The sequence below is a fragment of the Centruroides sculpturatus genome, unplaced genomic scaffold (assembly GCF_000671375.1).
Source record: "Centruroides sculpturatus isolate CEXI.00-Female unplaced genomic scaffold, Cexi_2.0 scaffold570, whole genome shotgun sequence".
NCBI classification, from domain to species: Eukaryota; Metazoa; Arthropoda; class Arachnida; order Scorpiones; family Buthidae; genus Centruroides; species Centruroides sculpturatus.
This window is the reverse complement of record NW_019384862.1, coordinates 417,993-445,576: the sequence shown is the minus strand read 5'-3', so window position 1 is coordinate 445,576 and position 27,584 is coordinate 417,993. Positions and strand designations below refer to the sequence as shown.

General features: G+C 38.0%; 1 protein-coding gene across 3 annotated transcripts; it reads right to left on the bottom strand.

Moving 5' to 3' along the window:
* Positions 1-292: 292 nt before the first annotated feature.
* LOC111630693 (homeotic protein proboscipedia-like) lies at positions 293-27,364 on the bottom strand. 3 transcript variants are annotated; one of them, XM_023374836.1, is made up of 2 exons: positions 27,263-27,364; positions 293-2,115 (listed from the first exon to the last, which is right to left on the bottom strand). In XM_023374836.1, the coding sequence occupies exon 2, from the start codon at positions 2,096-2,098 to the stop codon at positions 362-364; it is 1,737 nt and encodes a 578-aa protein (XP_023230604.1). In that variant the 5' UTR covers positions 2,099-2,115; positions 27,263-27,364; the 3' UTR covers positions 293-361. The 3 variants fall into 3 exon arrangements, with proteins under 3 accessions (XP_023230604.1, XP_023230602.1, XP_023230603.1); XM_023374834.1 differs by lacking the exon at positions 27,263-27,364 and adding an exon at positions 19,698-20,546; XM_023374835.1 differs by lacking the exon at positions 27,263-27,364 and adding an exon at positions 15,389-15,552.
* Between the last annotated feature and the right edge of the window lie 220 nt (positions 27,365-27,584).

The window sequence follows — 27,584 nt, the reverse complement described above, 5'->3', positions numbered from 1 at the left end:
GGTGGCCTACGGCCTTGTGACAATATGGGGCGCACAAAAATATCACCATCATCTTTCTGGTAAAACATGTGGTTGCACGTCAGAACTAGGCATCCGTAATGGTTCAAAATTCTCCAATTGGTCAAGGTACAACTGAGAGAAATGAAAAGGTATTAAAATAAAGCTTGATCAATCAGATAACTTTGATCCGAGATTCTACTGGTGAGGTTCGTAGACATAGGCCGATCTAGTTCTAAACTCGATCACATCTGGATCTAAATTACACAGAAGTTCCTAAACATCCATTCATAAATTTTTTTTTTTTTTTTGTTACGATAGCGGTCGTCACGAAAGTTTTATATAATGTTCCTCATGTCAAAAATCAACTCAATTGATAATACTCGGGTGCTGAATAGTCGTTGGCGATGTTCAAGAAGTTAAAGTCGTTCGTACCACTTGCATTTTGCATGTTATTGTTTGTGTTATTGTTATAAGTTCCGTTGTCGTAATAATTGTTATAATTATAACTCAGATCACCCGAGTCTGTGCACTGCCCACTGTACTGTTCCGACGCCATGTTAGGATTGGTATAGTTGGACATGGCGGCTGTATCCGCCACGTTATTCATCTCGTAATAGTTAGACGTCTGGAGTGTCTGTTTGGGTGCAGTGGCACTATAATCTGGTATTCGGTTGCCGGAACCTTGATTCATGTCGTAATACATGTTTTGACCCGATGGCATCATGTCCTCCCCAGTATAGTCGTTTCTGTAAGAAGCGTAACAGAATTCGCCGTTACCTGCCGGTGCCATATTGTTGTAGTGATCTTCGGTAGGTAACGCCTCGTAATTTGCATAATTGCGAGAATTATATTCGGGTGTTTGTCCCCTATAGTCTTGTAGATATGGATGAGGGGAGGGAGATAAGGTTTGGTTGCTCATTTGCTCCACAGGGTAGTACTGCCTGGTTTGGTGCATGGGTACCCTTTGCTGTTGGCTGGTTTGTTGGATTGGATTGTTCTGTATGATACTGTTATTATTGTTAGGCTGTCCGCGGTGGTTCTGTATGGCTGTCGGTTGCACTGTATACATGGGTGGTGATTGCACACACCCATTAGGAGATTGTTGAGGCACTCTACCGGAGTTTGGATAATAAACAGGAGGTGGTGTAACTTTGTAGCTCCCGTGGAACGTGTAACCGTTGTCCATTTGTTGGGGAGGATGTAAAGTCTGGTGAGATGCAGGAGGTGACGTTCTGTAACAATAACTGGACATAGAAGGTGAAGGACCTCTCTGTGTGTAATTCGTTGAGGTGATGGCCGGATCCGTGTAAGAGGGATACAGTCTGGATCTCTGGCAATTGGGAGATTGGGTCATCTGTGAAGAATATCCGTTGCCCGGGCTAGTTGCCTGTCCACCAGGTGGTGTGCGAGATAATGTGTTACACGGCTGATGACAATGAGTGCTCGTGCCCTCCATGGTGCAAACCCTCATTACTTTATCTGGCGCCGTCACAGGGCATATGTTCCTAATTGCCGCTGTAGTAGTTACAGGTGGTTCGCATATAACAGTATGAGCCACAGTTGCATTAGCAGTTACATCCTGAATGTCTTGCGGCGTTCCTCTTCTGTCACCTTGACTACAGGGGGATGAAGAATGAACCGGTGTAGAGCTCACCGTCACGGGTGACTGCAGATGCTCCTCTGCCTCTACTTCTTTTAGAATTTCTGTTTTGGGACTCGAGGGCCTGCAACACGTTTCCGGAGTCGCTGTGCTTTCTTGAGGCGTTGTACCAGTCGAGGTACATTCTTTGGTCCCGCTGTTGCTACTCTGGTCCCCGTCGGGCGTTCTAGAAGGTGGGGGCGGGCCACGATCCGAATCCGAGTCTTTGGTATCACTTCCCGCATCCCCATTCTTATCGTCATTTTTGTTCATCATAGTTTGCCTCTTGTGTTTCATTCTACGATTCTGGAACCACACCTTCACTTGTCTCTCTGTTAGATCCAGAGATGCTGCAATTTCTATCCTCCGGGGTCTGCACAGATATTTATTAAAATGAAACTCCTTCTCCAGTTCCAACAACTGTGTGTTTGTGTAAGCAGTTCGAAGACGTCGTGGCATCCCATTCTCGTTGTTCTCTGAAAGGAACCAAAGAAAAAAAAAAAGGACATTAGTAAGGGAAAATAAAGAAAAATCTAAACTGGGTTTAACTAATGCCTACATCCTGTATATTTGAGGGAGGGGGAGAGAATTTTCTGAACGATAAACAGCATACGAGGGCGAGGAACACCCTCGAGGGCTTATCTCTTCTATCAGCGGAAAGGTTCTTTTAATGAAGAAAACCTAAAGGACAGGTCCTATTACTGACTGGTTTGGCGTAGAAGGTTATAAAAAGTTTATAAATGTAGACTTGATCACCCTGACATTCATTACATGTGTGACATATATTAGAAGGCACTTTTTTCCAACGGTTGTCCTACAAATTTGGTAACTCTAGAAGGCGATTTCCGCAAAATTCTAGAGGGCATTTCGTATAGAAAACTTTACTTTTTTGTCGTCCTGGGTGTGTTAGGACCCAAATATATATATATATATATATTTAGCCTCTAGCAATTACAAAAGTGCGGGGTTTAACTTCTTTGTGTTTTGGGTGGAGTGGGTTTTCTATTAGAGCCGATATACAGAGGAAAAAAAAAGAATTGGTAAAGTAGGGGCATCCGTATCACATGAATGAAAAATGAAGCGCTTGAAACAATTCATGATACTTTAATAGGTCCAGCATTAAGTGTAATGACTAGAAAATAGGCACAGCCTATGGGCAACCATTGGAACATTACAGTTCAAGCGTAGAGGAGTGGAATATCTCGAAACCATTTAATTATAACCTTTTACATTTTTAATTGACTCGTCTAGAAAAGAAGTAGTTAAGTAACAAAGGTTAATTAATAACAAAATTTCGTGTTATATTATTAATTATCTTCTTCAAAAATCCTTATTTTTAAACGTCCAAATTATTGAATACCCCAATTAATTGTATTGAATAATACTAATATGGTTTAAAAGTGATTTGGAGAGACATATTTAAGGTAAGAACCCGTGACAGAGAGATAGTTCGCGTGTGTAATAATCCTGTAGAGCATCATGAGGTGTTATAGAGAAGGTCACCATACTTGGGAAGAAAAACCGGGGCATATTATTTTAAGGTACGAACCCACGACAGTTATAAGAGCAACGTAAGCATTTCTAAACGTCATTTATAGCAAAGGTAATCGAACCCCGCCTTTAATAATTAGTTATAAATGTTTGTAGAGTGTAAACGGGACAGGTAGCAACTATCAGACATCGAGAGTAAAAGGTTGCTGACCCCTGCACTCCTACTATTCTCGATATCGATCAAGTCCATCATGTCCGCTGCATGTCACGAGTATTGTCATCTTGTATCGTCCCGTTTGTTTTCGCTGCCCATCAGGGATCGCCATTTGAAATTTAAAAGGAGAAGAAATCAACTTCGGACTTGGAAAAAAATCCTCCCACTGTCTCTTCCAATCGTTGTCATAGTAACGCTCGTGATCTCTCCACCGTTTCCCTTTTGCTCCCAAGTGATCTCGAAGATTGGAGTCGAAATCCAGAAAGGTGCAGAGATTTCTTGTCTTCCTCTCTCCACCCCTCCTCTTTCTTTCTCTTCCATTTTTGTTTGGGGGGATTTAATCTGCACTCTTTTTTTTCCTATCTAAAATGCCCATTTTTTTTTTCTGGTGTTGCAGTGATAATTTTTAACTCCAAAATTAACTACTCCTTTGTATAAGAGTGGTAATAACTCTCTTCTAAATCTGGTGTATTTTTCTTAATTTCTCATTCTAGACTGTATTTTTAAGCTATATTTTAAGCTGGGAGGTGTACCTTTCCCACAATACTACACAGTAGTTATGTATCTTTCCCTTAAAATCCTATTGAGGGCTTTAAAATAGCCCCTTCAACCCTGACAAATTTTCCATAATTCCTCATACTAGAGATGTGGCTTTCCCACAATATAACTATACACTATGAGCGTGACTTACCCTTAATATCATATATTGTGTGTCATGGTAGCATTCTTCAATATTTAAGCATGTAGGGAGTGCGTGTTTCATGCGATACCCCCACAATAGGGAGGTATCTATCACGCAGTACACTACATTAAGGGCCTAACTTTCTTTTAGTATCGTATATTGTTGTGTGTTCTTTCCTCTGTGCATAATTTTTAAGGAAAGGGGGAAGGGTTGTTTCCTGTAGAGGTGGAGGAGGAGGTCTCTCACGTCATCTGGAGATCGTGTGACAACAATGAGGTGTTCTTTCCTATGTTGTGACACCCACGACGCTTAATGATTGTCAAGGTCGATGATAAACGAATTTACGACTACGTAATCGCGTCTTCCTGTTCGCCTTTGTTCCTCTACACATTTATATTCACGCAATCGTCTCCATCCCCCATCTCGAGAAGTCTAAAAAAGTTGGAGAATGTTTCCAAAAATGTTCACTTTAAAAATAGAAAAATACACCCAAAAAGTTTCCTTTAAGAATGAAAATAAGTTATTTAGCCTTTCTGCTAAACATTAGCCTTAGCCTTAAGTTAAATACTTCGATTAAAACGTAGGCAAAACTCATTAAATAAGGCCTATTAAGGCTTAGATAACATCTACACACTACAATGTAAAGGTATTTACATTAGAAAAAACGAGTATTTGTAGCGTTATTAAGTGTTAAAGCGATGCGAATTTTAACACAACTGAAAAGTAAAGCCTTAATTTAATATCCTACAGGCTTAATTTAGTAGTAATTTTTAAAAAAGCAATTATTTCTTCTCGCTAAAAATCCGTAGAAATAAGTTAATATGTACTGTACAGTATAATAAAAAGGCTTGGTAAAACTTAATTAACGCCTTAAACGTACATTAAAAGATGTAATTAGGAATCCGAGCCTTTTTTAAATGTAATTAATCGTTTTTCAGGCTAATAAAGGCAAAAAATTATCCATTACTTCATCCGGAATAAAAGATAGATTATCATTTTTTAAAGTCAAAAATACATTTTACATGTTCTAAAACAACTTAGTTTAAGCCTTAATGCCTTAATTGAGCCTTAAATTTTTAATCAAAGCTTATAATTAACCAAAATATCTCAAAAACAAAGAGTAATTAGCGAGATAACGTGAAAAAAACGAGTCAGAACACCTTTACACATGAAAAAAAAAACAGGATTCTCTTCTCGGAAATGATTGAATCTGAGTAAAACTAAAGCCTAAAAGCCTTAAATGTAATTGATTAATCCTAAAGGCTTAGGACTTTATCCAGTTTTCTTCGAATGCGGTTTAATTCATCAAGTGACGAACGATTTTTAAAGGTGCAGCATAATTATACCCCTTATAAAATATTCAAGCGCTTCTCTTCTGCGGACATTCAATTAGTAAGGATTAAAAGATAATCAAATCGAGAGATAAAAGGATAATTCAATATCATTTATCACCAAGAAGTAGATTGGGATGAGGAGGAACCAATAACTGAGGCACTACTAAAAATAGTAAAACCGCCTTCACTTTACAACCTTTCAACTTTGACGTTGATTGACTTAATAAATATCACTCAACCAGCGATCATTTATGGGGGCCAAAGCGTCAAAGAAGTCATAGAAGCTCACTAAATAAGAATTGAAAGACAAATTCAATCCGGGGTTGAATCTTGGTTGCAATGGAATCATTTCGTCGACAACTAGAGCATGTTGGAGGACGGACTGGCAAGTAAAAACTCCATAAACGGTTTTACTGTTAAACGAATCAGGAAGCTAGGAGGAAGCGGCATCCCGACACATTAAAAATAATGCCGGATGAGGGCAATCTGTAGGTGGAGACTATATATATAAGGTTCTTCCTGGATCCATGAATGAATGGATGCTGCACGGCTGGACGGTCCTTCAGTACCTTTATGGCTAAAAGAATTCAGACAATAAATGGTCCTTTAAGTAGGTACTCCATCGGAAAAAAAAACAGTGTTTTGTTCTCCGTTGACCCGAGCAGGTTTGAAAACTTTTTCCCTCCCTTCTATGCAAATGGCTTCCTGTGAAGATCGCCTCGAGCCTTGATTTTTCTACATGGATTATATACCAACTACAATGCCTACTATTTTATATCACGTTAATGAAAAAAACCCAACTAACAACTTGGCCCCCCTCTCGAACAGTAGGGGGGTGGAGAATTTTGCGAAATTCTAAGAACTATAAGCTTAAGAATAGCTTACTGTATAGTTATTTTGGTATCTGTAACACCCTTTTTTTTCATGCATAGCCTCGAAGATTATTAACGATAAATTGTTGAATATTGCATTAAAATAGGGGTCTAAACGCTTAATTTTTAAAGGTGTAAACCTATAAAAACCCCTTAAACTATTAAAATTTGAAAGATATCTACGAGGATGTTACATTATTAGTGGTCCTTAACTTCAGTTATTGATCACTTAATCTTCACACGAAAGTGCACTTAAACGATGTCTAAAATTTGTATAGGACTATTTTATTAAGGAATTAAGTTATTAAATGAGGACTACACAACGATAATAACCTTCTAAACTCCTTTAAGGTCCTTAAAAAAGTTATAATTTAGCGTGTCAAATGTCTAGTTTGTAGCTACTGTAAATGCGAAATATGCTAATTTAAACGCCTAGAAACATTTCTTAACGACTTATGATAAACTGTAAAGAAATCTTAGTCATTAATCAGCCTTTAAATAGCCGGGCCTCTCCGAATTACAGGCCCTAGACATTTGTCTTATTTACCTATTGGTTAATCTAGCACTGGAGAATACACACTAACACGTAAAAAAATGCTAGAAGTAAGGTTACAAACACGTTTTTATATTTAGGTAATGGAAAATAAGGTCTTTTTGTAGCTCCTTATATCATTACACACCACCTAAATTCATTTGGAAGAGAATTATCCAGGAACCAAACGGATAACATTAGACTTTCATGGGAGTAGCACACCATTAATAACATTTGTATCGTATCATTTAATAATATTGACTCCATAACATCGTATCAATAATATTTTTAGCACATTATTCGAGTATATTTACACACTAATATTGTATTTAACACGTTGCATTATATCACTAGCAATTTATAGAACATTATTGAATTACACTATGCTTAACACTCGTTTACTATCTATTACTAGTGTTGAGATATGAATAATTTTCATAGCACAACACTAGTAACTAATTTATAGAAATATTATTAAATCATTCATTACCCAACAGCATTTAGTATATTAGTGATATTCTCGGATCTTAACATGACACTAAAACATTGCTATGACAACATATAAAGAACATTTTCAGCATATTAATTGGACATATTTAGAGCAAATCATCGTAATAACTTAAAGCCCAATACTAACTTATAACACATTAAATTATATTCAAGCACATCACTAAACCCACTAAAAATCACTCACAGTTTAATACCAGAGAATCACTCACAACACTACCAGTTTATAACCACTAGAATCACTTATAGACCTCACTAGATTAAACTACACCCACTAGAATCACTCATAGACCTCACCAGATTAAACTACACCCCTAGAATCACTCAGACCTCACTAGATTAAACTACACCCCTAGAATCACTCATAGACCTCACCAGATTAAACTACACCCACTAGAATCACTCATAGACCTCACTAGATTAAACTACACCCCTAGAATCACTCATAGACCTCACCAGATTAAACTACACCCCTAGAATCACTCATAGACCTCACTAGATTAAACTACACCCCTAGAATCACTCATAGACCTCACCAGATTAAACTACACCCACTAGAATCACTCATAGACCTCACTAGATTAAACTACACCCCTATAATCACTCATAGACCTCACTAGATTAAACTACACCCACTAGAATCACTCATAACCATCACCATATAAATCTAGACCCACTAGAATCACTCATAACCATCACCATATAAATCTAGACCCACTAGAATCACTCATAGACCTCACCAGATTAAACTACACCCCTAGAATCACTCATAGATCTCACCAGATTAAACTAGACCCTCCAAAATCACTTATGCCCTCACCAATTTAAAGCACACTCCTAAAATCATACAAAGCCTAACACCAATTCAAAAGACACCAAAGTATCACCCAGTGCTGACCTCAAGCACACTACAAGAAGCAGTCATAACCCAAGACATAATTTGTAGTTCATCACTAATTTATAGCCCATGACAATTAACATTTGTAACGCATTAGGTAAGGACCGAAGAACAAGTGACAATACCCATGTATTATAAAAAATGCCTACTTTATCACAATTTTTTTAAAAAATGCCTATGGGCAATATTTCTACAAAGTCTATAATCAAAATTTTGATGACTCGGTACTAGAATTTACAAAATTATAACCTTAACACAAGCCTGGAGGCTCGTATTAGCACTTTAATGGAACCATTAATGATCCATTTTAGCTAATTTTTGGTCATTTCGGGTGTTAAAAAATGGCCCTTAATGGATTGTCAGGGGGAAGGCTTTGTGGACTTTTAATAAGCTCTGTAATAAAGTGAATTGAATGAATTTTGTCAGTTGGGACGCCGTAACTTATTTAAATTTAGTTCAAGATCCAAAAATATTAACGTTTTTTAAGGCTATTGTCATCAGTTTTAAGGTCTAAAATAAGTGGGCCTATAGAAGTTCAGTAATGTCAATTTTTTACACGCTGTCTACTATATAATTTGACCTAATTTCGGTGTCAAATTTTAATTTTGGGGTGGAGAAATCCGTGTATTTTGATGTATTTCAGGGGGTTTGGAGGGTTTAGATCTTCATCTAAAGCTACCTGTCCCCAAAAATTTGATACTTTACACTGTTTTTCTCTATTTTTAATCTAAAAAAAAAAAACCTTTGGTTTTACCTCATTGTGATTCTAAAAATCTCTTGTTATAGTCTTTATTATTTATAGTCTACAATTTAAGCTCACTTTTAACGACGAAAATATGCTTTTAACTTTAGATTTTAGTGTTTTTATTTAAGAAATTTTTAGTTTCAGCACACGTCTAGTCTTTAAAAAACCCCAATTTTACTCCATTTTTTAATCCAAAAAATCCTCGATTTTACTCCAAATAATTCCCAATTTTACTCCATTTTTTGAACCAAAAAATCCTCGATTTTACATAATTTCTTTCTAAAATTCCGCTGTTTTAACGTAAAAAATTTACATATAACTTCTAAAAAACAATATCGAAATATATTTTGGATTAAAATTTAGCAATTTCTTATAAAAATATAATTAATTAATTAATTAAAATCGTATTTTTAGAAACGAATTCCCTGATAAAAACCGTAGCTTTTAACGTTAAACTGTACTTCAGATCCACATTTTAGTGGATCTAAATTGATCCAGAACGATCCGGAATCAATTTAGATCGAGATCGGTACTGTCTTCTTTGTGTTTTCTAACAGAAAAAAAGGGGGGGCATTAATTTGTCATCGGGGGGATGTAAAAGTTCGGTGTTTAATAATAGAAACGATGCTGTTGTAGGGGAGTGAAGTTAGAAGAATGTATTAAGTGCTGAAGTGCCAAATTTAGTACTTGACACAAAGATCATCTACATGACAGTAAATTGCTGTAAGAAAAGATGATTGACAGGTCAGAAAGACACCGCATAAATTAGCCTCTTGCCACGTAAAGGGGCCATTTATTACTTAGTTGTGTGCACTAATATAGTACCTCTAGTTAGAGAGGAGTAGGCACTGACTGAGGGCATTTTGCCAATTTACTACATCCTTTTTAACTACATTAATATTTATACTGGTCTAATATTAACCTCTGTCGAGCCAGATCTTCTGAGCCTTTCAGTGGGACCTTTTCAGGCCTTAAAGAAAGGCTGGCGAGATTTGTCTCGTCGGAGGCGTCAAACGAAGGATTTTAAGACCTTTTATAAATTAGCCTTAATAGGATTCAGCGGAAAAGCCTGAGAAGTCTTATCAGAAAGGCTCAAAAAGTCTTATCATTAAGGCACCAGAAGGCTCTGAGAAAAAGGCTTATAGGAAAGCGCGATACAAATGAGTTAAACTTTTAGGCTACTCTAACTTTAATGATGTCGTGTTTTAACGTAATATAAATATTAAAATTGTAGAATTATTAAGGCTTAAAGTAAGGCTTTATCAGTTTTTTTTGCCAAGTTTAAAGGCCTCGTAAATTTATAGAATTCGTAGAAGTTTGTGTGATTAGGCCTCATAAACTATTATTTATTACAGCTATAGAGACCCATAAATTTCAAGTAGTATAGTTTTTGTAAAGTAGATAGTATTAAGGCTCATATAAGTGTATAATATTAAATTTATTAAGGCTTCAAACCTCATAATCACGAGTTACAAGGCACGATATCGCACTTGACTTCTGGCAATTCTATACAAGTATTTTTTAAAATTAATGCCTTAATTACGTTATAATCTTAATTTAAAGTACTAAATAAAGTATATAAAATAAGGCTTAAACAAAAAATAAGGCTCAATATTATAATTCCGATCGAAAATCTTCCTTGAAGAGTAATATCACAATACTGTATTTTACATTCAATTGCCAAATTAGAGCCTTAAATATTGCCTTAAAATATTAAGGCTCATTCAATGGAAGCTTTAACGTACGTGAATTTTAATTAATCCTACACCTTTGTAATTTAACACTCAAATCCTGGATTAAAATGATATTTTTTAAACAAATGGCACATAAAAAAAGGCACAGGCAATAATTAAAATTTAAAAAAAAAAAACGATAATTAAAATTTGGAGGCATTTTTATTAGTTTATTAGAGGAACAGATGTCGAAAACATCATAAATAAAGGAACGATAAGAAGGTTAATGTGAGCAGAATACAAAATCAGAAGGTCAACAAGTAGGAAGTGTAGTAGCCTAAGCCTGCAGGCTATAACAGTGTAAATTGTACGTTTAGCGATTATTATCCTCTCCTATTATGTTAATAAATTTATGAAACAGAACAATATAGTGTTTTTCTTTATAGTTTTATGAAGAAATGAAGTGTTGGTTAAGTAATTTAGGAACCATCTTGCCTGCCTTTTTTCGCCTTTTTTCGAAAAGGCATACCACTTAATCATTTATTGTGTTCCTTAAAAGTAAAAGAATATTAATTAATATTCTTGTGTTGTTTATTACAGTAGAGACGAGAAAATGATGCTTTAAAGTAGACTTTTTGGATGGAAATTTTTTAGTAGTGTTGTGTTTTTGCACCCTCCCTTCTATAGATCTATTGTTTCTGGTGACTTTATAAGGTAAAAATGTGCTCACGTGACCCTTAAACCTGTTACATAAACACTAGATATGGTGACGTATCTGATAAATTTTAACACAGTCCAACATTTAGGTTCGATCGAGAGGACTTAAGAGGCCTTAAACAATTAGAATTTGGTCAATTTAGTAGAGCCTAACGACTAAAAGTTTGTCTAGTCAATAGGGCCTACTATTAAAGACAATAGAGTCTAACAATTAGAAATTGATCTACGTCTATAGTGTTTAATATACCAGAGCCCCTGGACAATGTTGAACTCAGTAGAGCCTAATGATAGAGCTTAGGGAGTGTTGAACTCATCTCAGTAGTGTCTAATGGTAGTGTTGAACTCAGTAGAGTCTAATGTTGGAGTATATTAAACCTTAGTGTTAATATTGAACTCAATGGGGTTGAATAAATGGAAGATGTATTCAATAGGGTCCAACTGTTAATCTACTACTTGACATAGGAACCAACAATTAGAATTTTAGTGTATTGATCAGAATTCAACAGACAACACAGCCTACACAACAGAATAATCTACTCATAGACACAATCTACTATAGAATCCAACACTTAAGTATTGTTTTCTCAAGAGAAAACTAAACTAACTTACAATTCAGACTTCAATAAGGGTGTAAATTTAGAACACTTGGATAAATATAGAAACTAGTTGAAACACCAGGGTAACAAAAATGTACGTTTCAAGTGCACAATTTGAATTTAAACACCCGAAAGAAGGTAATTATTAGTTGTCTAAACACCTAATAAGTTCACCCTTTCAAAATAAAACACTTATTTAGAACAGGAGAAATGGTAAATTTAATTAATTGTTAAACTTATGATGGTAGATATGCAAATAGCGGTAGTGTTTGTAGTGTTTTACAAGGTGTGGTTTCATACGTGGTGTTTTAAAAATTGCATATTTAATTGATAAATATCCTTGAGAAGATAGATAGATAGAGTGAGAGGGAGACAAATGACGTGTGTTGGAGAACCAAGAGAGAAGTCTGATGTCACACAACCTGGGTGTATTTGTGTTGTTGGCATCATTTCTTTTGTAAAAGTGCCAGAAGAAGCTCGTACATCACTTTTTTATTCCGAAAAAAGGAGGAGGGAGGAAAGAGGAAAAAGGAAAATAAAAAAAAAAAAAAAAAGGAAAAAGTGTAGGCAACAATATACCTCATTATTAATTTTATGTGAGGTATTTTTTGTTTAATTTTAAAATAATAATGCCTTTGAAAACAAAAACCGTTGCTTAAATTTATTTGAGAGAGTGTCAAAGTTATAAAAAAAAAAAAAAAAAAAGGAAAATATCCTATTCTTCTCAGATGCTTGTCAAATTTTAAATTGGAAGAAAATTTAAGGCCTAATTCTTTGTATTTAGTAAGGCCTAAGATGAAATTTTAGGTCCCTTGAAGCTAGAGAACCTTCTAGATTTTTAAAGGCTTACTTAGCCTGATAAATCTTTAAGTAGGATGATAATTATATTAGAGAGGTTTAGGGAGGTTTCTCAGTTTGATAGATCTAAATTAGAAAGGTTTTTAAAGGCTTTAGAGCCTGTTAGAGCTTCTAAACAACGTCGAGTATGATTACAGGGATTTTCGAAAGGCTTCTATAAGCCTGACTTTAAAGATTTGTACTCGATAATGCTTTCTGATAGAGTAAGAATTGTGGAGGTTTAGAAAGGCTTTTGAGCCTTGAGAATTTCTAAACGGCATTAGAATTGGATTAGAAAGAATCTGAAAGGCTTATAAGCCTGATAAATCCAAATATAATGCTGATTAAAGATTGTGTAAAAGGGCCTCTTATATCTTTTAAACAACATTCTATTTAAGGATTTAGAAAATGATTTTAATCTCAAACACTTAAAAATGCCTTAATTTTATTATTTACGTATAAAATCGTACGTTTAACTGTGTTGAATTTCAGGCTTAAAAAGGCTACACACATAGAGTTTCAATAATGATCAGGCTCGGCAGGGAGATCGTTTATAATCTCTATATTCAGGCTTATATGACAAGTAGCATTAGCATTTATTCATTAGTCTGATCAGGCTCATGTTTTAAACAGGCTTAAGCAGATAAATTGGGGAAATAAATCACTTTATAGAGATGGAAATATTACTCAGTTTTTTAGCTTTAGAAAAGGAAATAAGTCCAAAAAGGCCTTTAAAAATTTTAGGTTAGCCTTCAGAGTAAACAGAGATGGGAAAAAACTGTAGTGTGATCCAACTGTATAAATTATTATGACGTCAAGATGACGTTAAACACGAGTCGCCTATAGGCACTGTAAACAGAAACAGGCGCTTGCTTATCGTTGGAAGACATAAATCATGGCAACATAACACAGGAAGGGGAAGGAAAAACAAAAAAAACACAGGATAAACTTTACACAAACAGATGCACTTTGCTTTTCCTGTGTTTAAACAGAAGTGTTGACGTAAGGTACACAAATCATAAACAAAAATATACAAGTGAAGGCCCTATCTTCGACTTTATCAAACTGTCAGAGGACACAAAGAATGCAACACAAGAGAAGAAAGACACTCTCCATGCAAACTAATTAGCATAAGAAAGAGAAGGATAATAACCAACGAAGTTGCAACTACTAATTAGCACTTGGATAATAATTACACCTGGTCATGTGGTAATTATACCGATAATGATAGCCTACCTAAGTCAATAAGGTAAGCTGTTCGTGCCTACAGGCTCAACGAATGAAGTTAAATGCCGTTTTCCATCACTTGATTAAGGCCTATCAATCCCCCTACCAACCTTTTTACATGCATTGTTTTCAGGTAATTCACCTACTCTTTACTGTACATCTACTACATATTAACACCATCATCATGTGTTACGCTACTACATTATGGTCTATAACACTACCTACTCCTGCAATTGTTCACACTATAATAGCATTTATTCACCTATTCACCATCGAACTATTAACTCCTTCATCCCATTTATCACTACTGGGAAGTATCAACAATTTAATACTGTAGTAACGTAACAGCGTAACAGGACAGTAACAATATAACTGTTAAAGCAATACAACCACCAGTTTTTTATATACATATAACAGCATAGTCTGTTCGTTTTCTCAGCCACGTAACGTATCAAATTCTAGCGATTATGTTACGTTATTTTAGAACTATAAACTAATATAGTAACAATTTAAAACTATAGTAGTACATTGTTAAAGCCTGTAACACGAGTCGAGATGTGATCGTAGATAATAACCGTAAATCTTCTAAAGTAACGTAAGAATTCTGTCAAAAAGTCATTATTTATACTAGTGTAATAGCAATTAATAAAACTGACTGATGTTACTTTAATTATATTTTTAAAAAAAAACACTATTAATCAACATCCAATTTACTCCTCCAAAAAACCTTAATTCACTCAGGCCTACTATAGTGTGTTACGCTGTTTTTCGCTTACTTTTACACTACTAGAGTAACAGATCTTTAAATAAACTAGTTTTTAACATGGTTACGATGGTAGTGTTTGAGTTTTTAATGCGTGTAACAGTAATGACACTTTTATAGATCTATAAACGTAACTACTAGAATAGGCCTGGTACTGTGTTTAAGGTTGAATTGTTATTACGGTAGTAAAATCATAAAGGATTTGGGGGGAAAAGTTAGTTACTTCTGTAGATGTTACGCTAGTAAATTACAGAAGAAAACTACTTGTTACCATAGTAGCATAAAGAGATAGAGGAGAATTTTAATCACTCGTTCCTGCGATAGTACGAATCGCATTCCTAAGAGGGGGGAACACAAGAGTAAACAACACAGAGGGGGTGTTTTTTTTTTTTTTGGTTCCTATAGCAGCATCGACCTCCTTTACACCAGCAGAAGGCCTTTTTGACTAATTAAATTCTACCAGGCAAGTTATTTTGTTACCGTGGTAGTGGGAAGATGGACTTTTCGAGTGAGAAGAGACAGTGACAACCCCCCTCAGACGTGCCTACCCCCGCGTTTAAACTTGACCCCTGCCTTAAAGGACAATTCTAAGAAACTGCCAGTGTTACTACAGTAACAAAATTGTTTATTTTTACTAAGAAAAAAAATAAAAAGAACTCACCCGAACTAAGTGTTTGGTTCATCCCTATGGCTAATGCTACTATGTCAACATCGTCGACGACATGGAATGCGCGGGACTCGCCATGCACATCATTCGCGGAATTATCTACAGGTGGCTTGTTTGCTGACGTCAGCGCGGGGCGCGGCACACAGAAGGTAAAAGCCAGTGTGTGTGTGTGTGTGTATGTGTGTGTGGCACTCCCTTTACTTTAATTAGATCTGTATTAATAAAAATAGCGTTTATGGGGCATTAAGTCATTTATATGGGGCCTCTGTCATCGATATAATAGTTACGTGGCACGTGCCGACAAATGCGTGCTGCCATCGTTCATCACGCAAAATTCAAAACCTCGTGACCGTAATGGTAACTAAGCGCTGTCGACACTAATCGCTGATTGTTTAGTGTATTGCTTAAATGAAAAATTCCTCCCCATAATTATATCCGAAATATGCTTTAATGTCATTTATTGTGTAGGCATTAATGCTTTATGTAGTATCTTAATTAGTTTAGTCTGCTCTATATTCTGGTATACAATCCTCGTGATAACCATCTGGTAGATTAAGTATTCGGATACAGAACCTTAAGATGACCCCCTAAAATTTACCGAATCCTCAAATTAACCATCTATGAGTTAAGTATTCGGGTATAGATCCTTAGGATAACCCTCTGCGGTTTACAGAATCCTACAGTTAACCCTCTACAAGTTAAATATTCGGGTACAGAACCTCAGGATAACCCCCTGCGGCATACAGAATTCTATAGTTTACTCTCTATAAGTTAAATATTCGGGTACAGAGCCTCAAGGTAACCCTCTACAAGTTAAATATTCGGGTACAGAACCTCACGAAACCTTCTGTGAGTTTTGAGGATTATCCTTAATAGGTTGTATATTTAGATAAAGAACTTCAGGATAATCCTCCGAGGGGGTTAAAGAAAGATTTGCAGACAGTAACCCCTTTAGAATTAATTATGTTAATATAGAATCCTTAACATATCTTGTAGTGTTAAACAATACTGATAATCACAACCCTATCCTAGAGTTAAATATCCTGATCAACATGATGTTTAGTGTGAATATGTCTAGTCTTAATAGTAAAGACGTACCACATGATAAACTTTAAAGTTAATTTTCGGGGGTCCTCTCTTATTTAATGCCTAATAATAACTTCTGAAACATCTTTAGAGTCTCTACCCCAATTAATGCCTGATTGTGACAGATTAAATTCTTACTTTTTGGGTATCTCTACCCTATTGTTTGGATCATCTACCCTGAAGTGGCATCGTGACTTACCCTATTTTTTAGTGTCTTCCTATAGGCTTTTATGGAAACACATCTTTCATTAAATATTACTAGGCCTTAAACAATGCCTTAAAATTTGAAAAAAAATGCCTATAGGCCGTTGTTATGCCCTTATAGAATTAATTATAAATAAAATTTTCCTATAGCTTAAGGAAAAATCCAGAGTTTAAATAAGAGAAAGAAAAAGAATTTCCTACTCCTCATTTATTTATCCGACGTAAATCACGGGGTCAATCCGTTTGTCTGACTTCATTAACATACATATATAATATCTTTTTCTCATTCTGTCTGTTGAATGAAGCCAATCTTTGGTGATTAAAAAACAGATCAAGTAGTAGAAAATACCCCGTGCCTTTTCTCTGTAGAGGCAACATGACACGTAAGGTCTTGGCATTGTCATTGTAAGGGTGATGGGCTTGAGAAACCACGACATGACAGTCTTCCCCCTTCATCCATCTCCATCAAATTCGCCGTTAACTTTGCTTTCCCCCTTCTTGTTCGCTAATTGTCCCTCCTAGCTAGTCCTGACCACCGGGGTGTTGATTAAAATTTTAAAACCGGGGCCGTCACGTGTTCGGCTTGGACTCCCTAAAATTTCCTATTTATGAGACACCCCAGGTATACAAGGCGGCATTCTGTATACGTCGCGGGTTCTTACCCCGCCGTGAGTGACCGATTACCATAGCTACGGTGATGATGCTACTAGCCCTTATAACTCCCTCGTGTTACATTGATGGATAGCGCCAGGGCCTTTCAAGCCTACCATTTCGAAATTATGCCTTCGGGATATCCTAAGTGATTTCAGGCTTATACCATCGTCTTCTTAACTGATTACAAGCATTCAGGCTCCGTATTAAACTTAGATCTATTCACACTACTCCAAGGCCTATAAGCTTTTGAAGCCTTATATTAAATAAAAGAAAGCGCGCCGCTTTGTCTCCTGTTGTATTCGAGCCTTTCCTGCCTTTATGAGCCTTGATCCTTCGAATATTTTAAAGCCTTTTGTTTAAAAAAACAGGCTCTTTCATAGCGTGAAGGGTGCGCATTGTCTATCATTCTTCACTTATTAGGAGGTCCACTTTTGTGTATATTATTGTCTGAACCAAAAATAAGTCATTTCGCAGAATAGCAAGATGTGTATCTGTAGTAAACACTATACTTTGTTGATTCACGCGAGCGTAAAGTATCCTGCACGCTTCAATAAGCCTGGATAGTCTATAAGGCTAAGCTGCTACCCAATGACATCCCCCCTTCCTACATCGGAGAAAGAATTATTTGGGAACAGTGGACCAAACTAAATCCTTCAATCGATCAAAGTGCAATCGAGGCCTCTTACTTACACGCATTACGTTAGAGCCTTCTATTTTTTTTTAAGGCCTTTCGAGTAGTAGCCTTCCTTCCTTGCTCGTTCGCTTAATTAATTTAGAAGTGTACCTAATGAAATCGGGAGATTAAGACGTTAGCGCTTTATCATGTGTTTTTTTTTCTTTCCTCCCTTTTAACGTCCGTTAAATGGTGTAATAATTTTTATTTTATGCCCCGATACGGTTATAAAATTGCCTTTTATGTCATTTAGATAGGTTAGGGGCCCCAGCGCATTATACGCGATTAACGGGGTAGGCGATTGTTATGTAAGACACCCTTGGGATCTCTCGTATTAAGAACCTCGTACCTTATTTTGTGGTGTGTTTAAGAGATAAATAACGATGTAGCTAATTCGTAAAGGGCCTAGTTAAGTTCCCGAAGCGTTCCCATTACTCTTTAAGGCCTTTATTTAATATTTAAATAAGTTAAGGGCCTCGCGCGTTATACACAATTAAAGCGTAGAAAATTACCACGTAGTAACTCTTTCCTTAAAAGCCTCTTCGAGAAGTTTGAGGCTTATTTAATAAATAATTAATTCATAAGAGGCCTACATTATTAGGGCCTTTGTAAAGTCTAGAGAATAGCCTTCCGATCGGTTTTTAAAATCGTTTCTAATTCCACTCATTACACTAATCATTCCCAGGCCTAAAGTTAAACACCCCGCAATTACGTTTAATGAGTTCGAAAAATGAGGCCTATTTAATATTCCGAGGCCTTAAGCAACCGGGAAAGGCCCGGCCGTAAATTAAGTAGAAGGTCCGATTTGTTTACGACAAAAACAGAGGATTTTTTAGCGAGCGAACGGGTAAAGAAGGAAGAGCAAGAGGCACGTGCGTAGATTTAGACGTTTAGAAGGGGGCCCCCGATGATATATGTGGGCATCAACATCAAACTGCCTTTATTACCCCAACGAATAATTCGTGTTTCATTGTCAACATAGAAGTAGCGCCGGCAGACATGTCTACTTCTCTGGTGATAAATCTCGTCCTTTCAACACACAATCGACGAAGGGGGGCTCTACCGAGCTTCCGGGCCTTTTTTCAATATCCCCCACGTGCCCCGAGGGTCACCGACATTCCACAATTCGCCACCCGATCTATTTCGGGTGTCCAGAAATTAGCTGAAGCCCGAAAATCCCTCTCTACTTCGGATGGGGGTGAGAAAAACGTTTCAAGCTGTGGGAGGTTTTTCGGGCAGAGTCGTAAACACAAACCACCCGGGGTTGCCCCTACCTAAACTCATGGCTTTTATCATTAGCGTAACGACGGAATTTCCCGACTACCTCTCCTCCCCCCTTATAAAGTGCCCCTAGCGCGATATCGGGGGACGGGGGAAGCGAGAGAAACGTAATAAGCGAATTATTCGACAGGCGAGCGGCGTTACAAAGGAGGGGGACGAAACCCGAACTAATAAATCTTACCCGCTACCATGGTTACGCCAACGTAGACGGTCATCGGAGCCGGACGAGCGGGATAGAAAAAAAAAAGGGTAGAGACGGGGGTAGCACGTGAGGAAAAAATAAAAAATAAAAAAGAAAACGTGGAGGAAGAGGAGAGGACTCGACCCGAGCGTGGCAGAGTGCAAAGGTCATGATGGATGGACGTCAGAGGAGACAGTGGGGTGATTGATAAAGGTGCAACTCACCTTGGTGTTGCTTACGCGTGGTCTTCTTCTCCTTCATCCATGGGTACTCCGGTACGGAGACGTTGTAACCATTTCCCGACGCGTGTTTGCCGGGTGGAGAAGGGGACGTTGGGGTACCGGCGCAGACCTGCAGCTGATTCGCATTCTCGAGCTGGCACAGGGTAGGTGGCGGCATGACCGGACCGTTGATTGATGAGCTCGGCCGAAACGTTTCATTGATATGAGGCAGGGCTGTCATAAATTCAGCCATGGACGGTTGACTGTTGATAAACCCGGCTTCGCACCCAGTCTCCATGCTGGTTTCTTGGTGTGTGCTGAGCTTCTTCTCCCTCCACATCCACTGTTCAGTTTCGCAGTAATCCAGTGCACGTAGCCCACTGTCGCCAAGGTGGAGGTGTAGGAGGAGGCGACATGGGCGCTGTGTGACGGTGGTAAACCCGTGTTGGAAATCTCACACGGCCACTCGTCTTGCATTCGGCCAGCATTGAGGTGCATTTCTGGATTGATAACAAAATCTGACCATTTCGGTTCGGTCACGTGACCGGCGCCCGTCCAATGGCGTCCCAGCTCGACGTCTGCCGGGGGAGGGGCGAAAGTAGGGAAGCGCGCGTGTGTTGTGCCAGTTTGTGTGTGCCGTACCGCGGCACGTCGAAAGAAGCTGCTCGATGGCACAAAACTAAACTTGCGGATGGCTCGGGAGGACCGGGGATTGCCGCTCCCTCCCTCCTTTCTTTCCCCCCCTCCGGGTCACCCCCTCCGTCACTCAGTCAACTCGATTTTTCATCCGGTGGACGTTAATGACGGGCCACAAATCATCGGGCGCTGTAACGCTTCCGTGTCGTGCAACGGCCCTTCCTTCATTAGCTAAGTAGCGGGCTGGGCGAACGGTTCGTCCGCCATCATTGCTCGATGCCAGTGGCCACCCTGCAAAACGGACGGCCTGTCCTGCGCACTAAAGCGCATTTGGGCTTAACCGAGTGGCACACCTTGCTCTGGAATACGGGTAAGTTGCATTTCCTGACTTGTGTTTTTCGCCCGCCACCGCCTGGTGGTGGTGTGTAGTTGTATATGTGTGTGTGTGTGTGAGTGTGTGAGTGTGTGTACACGTGCTTCTAGGCTAGATGCCGAATCCCGGATCCACGCTATCGATTTCGCATTTACAGAAAATCCTCCGATAACGGCATTGTTTGCTTCTCTACCTGCCCGCGCGGCCTCCTCTGATAGCTTTTTTTCAACACCCTCCCCGACGCGGACATTACCCAGGTGGGGAAAAAAGATGATCCTTGTCAGAGAGGTGCTGTTTGGGTGTCTGCTGCCACCATTTACGTGTCACCCCTGTCACCCACAGAGACTGATAACAAAGTAATGCCAGTAAGAGCCTCCATTTTTACATTTTCTTTCCTAATATCTCTGTTTACTAAGAGCTCCTGAAGATATCATTCCTCAGCACAACCGGTGGCTCCTTACTAACCTTTAGAACTTACAACTACGAGATTGGGGAGTATACCTTACAATATCCTTAACCAGATGTGGGGTGTATCTACGTAACGAAGATATATACACCCTCACCCCCTAAAATACCCCCCGTTTGCGGGTACCGTAACGCTCTCACTACTACTCATTACTACTATAGTAGCATTTAACACGATTATTCACTTACCGTTGTATCTATTGTGGGGTAGGAAAACAGTGGGGGGTCTCGACGTTAAACAATGGTGCACAAAGATCCGAGTTAGCGATTGTTTGAATTACGTAACGTCTCCTGTTGTATTGGGTAATGTTCTTGGCCCGTTTGACAGGGGAACCAGATTAGAACGAAAGAGAGATAAATACGTGACATGGGTTGCACATTAAACGCACGAGACTCGAACCAGATTGTTATGTTTCACGTACCGGGGTCCTCTTATGTGTAATCGTTGCGTGACAATGCCGTCTGGTGTCTGGTAACCTCATATCTACCACATCACGTACAACGACCTCCCCCGCTTCGTTTGTATCTAGGCCTGAGACTAGGTTCCCTGTTAACTTCATTTCGAATAAAATTCCTCGATAGGTGTTCTCACGAGGTCCTTAATTAGGTTGCGTGTTAAAAAATATTTTCAATCCCTCAGGCTGGATAGATACAAGGGGGTACCACAGGGTGTTTCGACACAGAGTTGTTTTGTGTTTACAGAAAAAAAAATGGGCACTGGAGTGTATAGCATACAGTTAAAGTTACGTGTATAAAACTATCAGGGATAAAATTTTGTTTAGGGGGTGATTAATGGGCTCGAGAGCCAGGCGAATACCAAATTTGATTAACGTCCACTCATCCGTTCAACCATAAGAGGACAAACGCCATTGAGGCAAATCTATAAGAGTTCTAGTGATGCAATTAGGGATGTAGGCCTACAGGGGGAGTGAAGACAAAGTTTCAGCAAATATCTTTCCCTTATATATAAGGGGATGGAAGCAGTTATAAAATGCCTTTAACGTGGAAGGGGTGTTAGAGGAAGGTAGTCACAACAATGTTTAACTTTGATGTCGGTCAACGGATCGAGTATCGATCGTCGGGTCACAGAAATGGTTTGTCGACATTGCCGAGTACTGTCTGCTTCTTTCCACCCTCCCCCCATTTAGTGTCAGGTCATAAATTCACAAAGATGATGGCATTTCTTGGCACATCAATCTGCACCATACACACACGTACACACAAACAAGCAGGCTTCTTGCGAAATTTGGGTGAAGGTCGCGTGCACTTTCTGTCCAAACAACTTTTCTACACTTTCACAAATTTTCACACTAAAATTACACGTTATATTTTTAAAATTTTCTCTTCCCACGTCAAATATTTATAAGTGTGAAGTGATTTTTTGGAGGATTTTTCATCTAAAAATTCGACTTAAATGCCATTTTTTTGAGTTTCCCAGATGTTTTTTTTAACATTTAAGCCTTAATAAGGCTTATATTATTATAAGGCTGATTCAGTCACAATTAAAGCCTGTTTCTCGTTATATTTTATTCGATAAATGTGAAAGTTTATCAAGAGGCCTCGATTGGGATCCTTCTAAGGCCTTCAGCTTTCTGTATTATACGCGTTGAGGCCTTTTAAAATTACATTTTATCTCTCTGTTGATTAAGGTATCGAAATTCCATGTGGTGGGATGGACTTTTCGTTGCAAGACACGAACAAGGACACCCGTTCCCTGTTTACACGCTTTCATTAAGGCCTCGAATCCAAGTTGACATTGTCCCAATTACTAATGTAGATAAAAAGTGATCTACACATTTTTTGTAACGCTTTTCAATCCGCCATTTCTCGTTTGACCCTCAGCAACACTGCTTCAGAGAATACAATGAAAAACCTTTAAAATCCTTTGTAAATACTGCGATTACCTCCAAATAACTTATGTTAAACACTGATAAAGCGTAGAAACCCTCATAAATAGTGAATACTTTTATAAATTGCGTCAAACTTTCAAAGTCTTTCATGAATCGGGTGTAAATACTCATGTTGAACTATTAAAAAACTTCATGTGAAACCCTCATAAAATATAGAAATCTTTACAAAGTATGAGCCTGAAGAACTCTCACAAATAGTAGAAATCCTCACAAACAGTGAAAACCCTCACAGATAGCAGAAACCTTTACAGATGGTAGAAACCCTCACCAACGGTAGAAACCCTCACCAACAGTAGAAACCCTTACAGATAGCAGAAACCCTCAGATATAGTATAAGCCCTTACAAGTAACAGAAACCCTTACAATTAGAAACCTTTACAGATATCAGAAACCTCAGATATAGTAGAAGCCCTTACAAGTAACAGAAACCCTTACAAACAGTGGAATCCCTCACAAATGCTTACAACTTATTAAATGCTAACACTTTACTAAATGCCTGTTAAAATCCTCCGAAACCCTTATAAATTATGTCAAATCTCCAAAAATCTCATAAATGACTCAAAACCCTCGATAAATCGAAATAACTACCATAAAAATCTTTCGCAAACCGCGATAAACCGTGGCAAATCGCGGCTTAAAGAAAGAAAGAGAAAAAAAAAAATAAAATAAAATAGAAGTTTTTAAAGTTGGAGGAGAGAAGACGTAAATCGGGCGCACCCCTCTGTACTAAAAGGTAATAAGAGAGCGAATTGTAGAATAACGAGTAGTAATTAATGACGTTTAATGTAATAAATGATAACCTATGGGCTGTAAGAAAAAATTTGCATAAACACCCCGTCTGTAGCTTTTATACACGCGATGAGAATGAAAGATCAGATAGAAGGTCCCTTCAATTAGTATTCAGTATTGTGTCGCGTCAATTAAAATCAATTCTATCTCAACTGGACTCATTTCATAATTAGCCAGATAATTGTCACTGTGGCTGATTTTAAGTAGCCTGAGTAATGACTTCATTTAGCTCTTTTTTCCCCCCCTCCCTCTGTACGTTCCCCCTTCTCTCTACCTCTACCAGGTTTGTGTGTGTGTGTTCGGCTCCACCAAAACTGCTCTTCTATTATTGAGTAGTGTTGTAAAATATTCCTCTCTCGTTCCCTCTGTTATTTTAATTAGTGGGTCTTTTAGGGCCGTGTAAAAAAAAAATATACCTTGGGTCGTTTTCAGCGCCCAAAAGATGGTCTCGGGTTGGAGTTTTTCGGGGTTTTTCTAACGGTTCCCTCCACTTTAGGCACGTCATTTTCGTGTTTTTACGCGTAGTAACCCGCTCGGGTGTTGAAGGAGGATGTTTTTAGCCTTATTTGCGTTTAATTCGTCTGCTAAAACAGGCTTTTTTAAACGTTATTCTTAAGTATTTTACTATCTAAACCCTGTTTAAAACCTCTGTAGAGCCTACAGGCTCTGTCTAAACTCAATTAGACCTTACTAAAGAGCCTCACGATCCCTAAATTCAAAGGCAAACACTTCATTAAGACACGAATCGAGGACCCACGAAAGACGACATAATTATTTTGATGCGTGGGGGGGGAGATGGTTTACCCGTTTGCCAACTTCTTAACAAACTATCCACGGAGGTCCTGGCCTGGAGGGAGGAGGGATTGAGGGTGAATGACGTAAGTGGAAGTAACTTCTTTAAATCACAACACACACAGGCGGAAGAAGTGTTTTTATTTTCTATACACTCGACATGTCAGGTTAAGAAGTCGGTAATTCTTTTGACCACCTACACAAGAGTAACGCGTCGAGGGTGGCATATGTTGCTTTGGAATTTTTCTCTAAGCCAATAAAGACCTGCCACGAAAATAATACTCCACAACTCACGCCCACTGACCTCTAAGGGTAACTCAGAATGCCTATGGGCGGAGAAAGGATCCTGTCCCTACCAGACTGGCACCAACTGCCTTATAATATGTGGTTGTCTGCTACGTCATTACTTTCTATCCCATTTTAACTTCTGCAATTTTTTCTCTTCCCCCCCTTCCTCTCTGTACCTATGAATAAATGTCTTTATCTAAATGAGGCATACTTAGTAGAGATATTTGGCTACAAAACTCAATCTTAGTTACAGTGTATATATATGGGGTGTAATTAGTTGCAATACATAGTTACTAATCTCTACTAAAGTAACAATGAAGCATATTTGGCTACTGTCTGAGTGAGGCATATTCGGCTACAATTTAAATTAGGCATATTAAGCAGAATCTTAATGAAGGCATACTTAATTGTAAACGATGAAGTGGCCTAGAGAATAAGGCATACACTTACAATACTCGATTTACCCACAAGACTTGACTTGAGGCCCTTGTACAATTAGTTGTAATCTTAGTGAGGCATACTTAGTTACAAACCGAATGAGGTGTATTTATTAACAACACTTACGACACTCGATTTAGTCACAAGGCCCTATGGTAAATGAGGCCTCGGCGGAGTCGCGTATCAAACTAAATAGATTGTTTAAGGGGGGAACTCATCAATAATTAAGTAGACTTCAAGACTCGAACTATTGTTTAACAATTTCTATTGTTATCGTGTCTCTGTCAGATTTTTCTGTGCCCACAAAGGGGAGGTTGTGGCACAGTTCGAGGTGAAGAAGATAAAATAGCCACTTTTCTTTATGTGTGTCACCAACAATGGCTACCTTCTCTCCAAGTGTCTAATTTGTCACAGCACATCTGGAAGAAAGTCCGCATCCAAAATGCCTACGTGACACTGACGCAACAATACAATTTCTCCTCCACCACTTACAATTATTCGCTTCACACTAACGTGTCACGATTTCGATTTTTTCGTAGCCTTTGTTTGATTTTAAAAATCAAAAACAAAAAGGCTCGGAAAAAAGGCTCAAATTCCAAGTAAAAAAATAAAAGTGTATAGTTTCTATAGAAAATGTTGAAAGATCATTCCTTAGAAGAGCTGTCCCTGTGCTGACTTCTCGTCTTTCATCATGTGTCACTCGTCGACTGGACCGATAACGTTACGTTACACATGTTCTCCTAGACATTGCCGCCATCTTGATTTACTGTTTGGTCTTGAAGTGAACTTACACTTTTGACTCTTCCTCACTTCGTCTGTCGTCTCTAATGTCATAGCGTGAAGAGAACAGCACATTTTTTGATCTACTCTGATGTCTTTTCTTTTAACATTTTACTCCATATTTTTAAATTATTATTTATTCGTTTTTATGAAATTAATTAAACAATACTATCCTTCGTCACTGTGCCTTAGAAAATTTGAATGCATGCTGATAGATAACATACGTTTATATCCTATATCTTTTATCTTCTACCTTCTTATTATGTCGATTTTCTACTTTATTCTCTCTATGCCTAACTTCTATATTTTAATTTGTTATTATGCCTGTTATCTTGTGTTATGCCTCTTTTCTATCTTCTGCCTTCTTCACACGCATATTTTCTACCTTTTGCCTTCTCATTATGCCTATTCTTTACCTTTTACCTTCGTGTTATGCCTCTTTTATATCTTCTACCTTCTTCACACGCATATTTTCTACCTTTTGCCTTCTCATTATGCCTATTCTTTACCTTCTACCATCGTGTTATGCCTCTTTTCTATCTTCTACCTTCTTCACACTCATATTTTCTACCTTTTACCTTCTCATTATGCCTATTCTTTACCTTCTACCTTCGTGTTATGCCTACTCTCTACTTTCTAACTTCTTATTACGCCTATTATCTACCTTCTACCTTCATTTAATGCCTAGTTTTTGCTTCTACCCATGTGTTATGCTTACTTTACCTACTACCTCATGTTATGCCTACTTTTTAAAATATAATATATATTTCAAGCCTTTCTACAGATTCTCTTCGTAATTTTAAACTAAAAGATGCAGTGAACACACTCTCTTCTTTCCCTGACACGTCTACTTACACACAAGATGTAGGGCCTACTCATTTATTAGGCCCTATACCTTCACTTTTTTGTAGTTAATCTGTTTATAAATCTCCCATTCAAAACTTCGTCTTCATAATTAAAATAATGTTCACGTAGCGCACGTAGGCCCCACATTTAATTGTTTCTTAACGCATTAAAACGCCATATCCCTCGTCCTTATTTAAAATGCACCCCACTTAATAGCTATTTCTTTCATTAAGATAAAAGAAGGGCCTTACATCCCTCTTTATACTTCTTGGCATCCTCTTAAACATCCCCATTTAGCATCTTTTCTATGTTTAAACGAGAGCGGAACAAAAAGCGAACCCGGGGGTGTCCTTCTTCACTCGATCTAACACACGACGCCAAGTATATATATATATATATAAAAAAAAAGGAAAGAGAGGGGGGTCGAAGAAGCATGGAAGTAGTTATTAATCTCAATAGTTCAAGCTAAACGTGTGTTAGTTTGACGTCCATTCACTTGTACGTTGGGACGGAGCATAATTTCTGGCGATGACGTAATGCCGTCGGATGACGGGAAGATCGATGAACACTAGA

Excerpts from the sequence above, each read along its gene's own strand:
- LOC111630693 (XM_023374834.1), bottom strand. The coding sequence starts at position 20,034 with ATGTGGAGGGAGAAGAAGCTCAGCACACACCAAGAAACCAGCATGGAG. Across the intron at positions 2,116-19,697 it reads CACGCGTAAGCAACACCAAG|AGAACAACGAGAATGGGATG; the intron begins GTGAGTTGCACC and ends GGTTCCTTTCAG.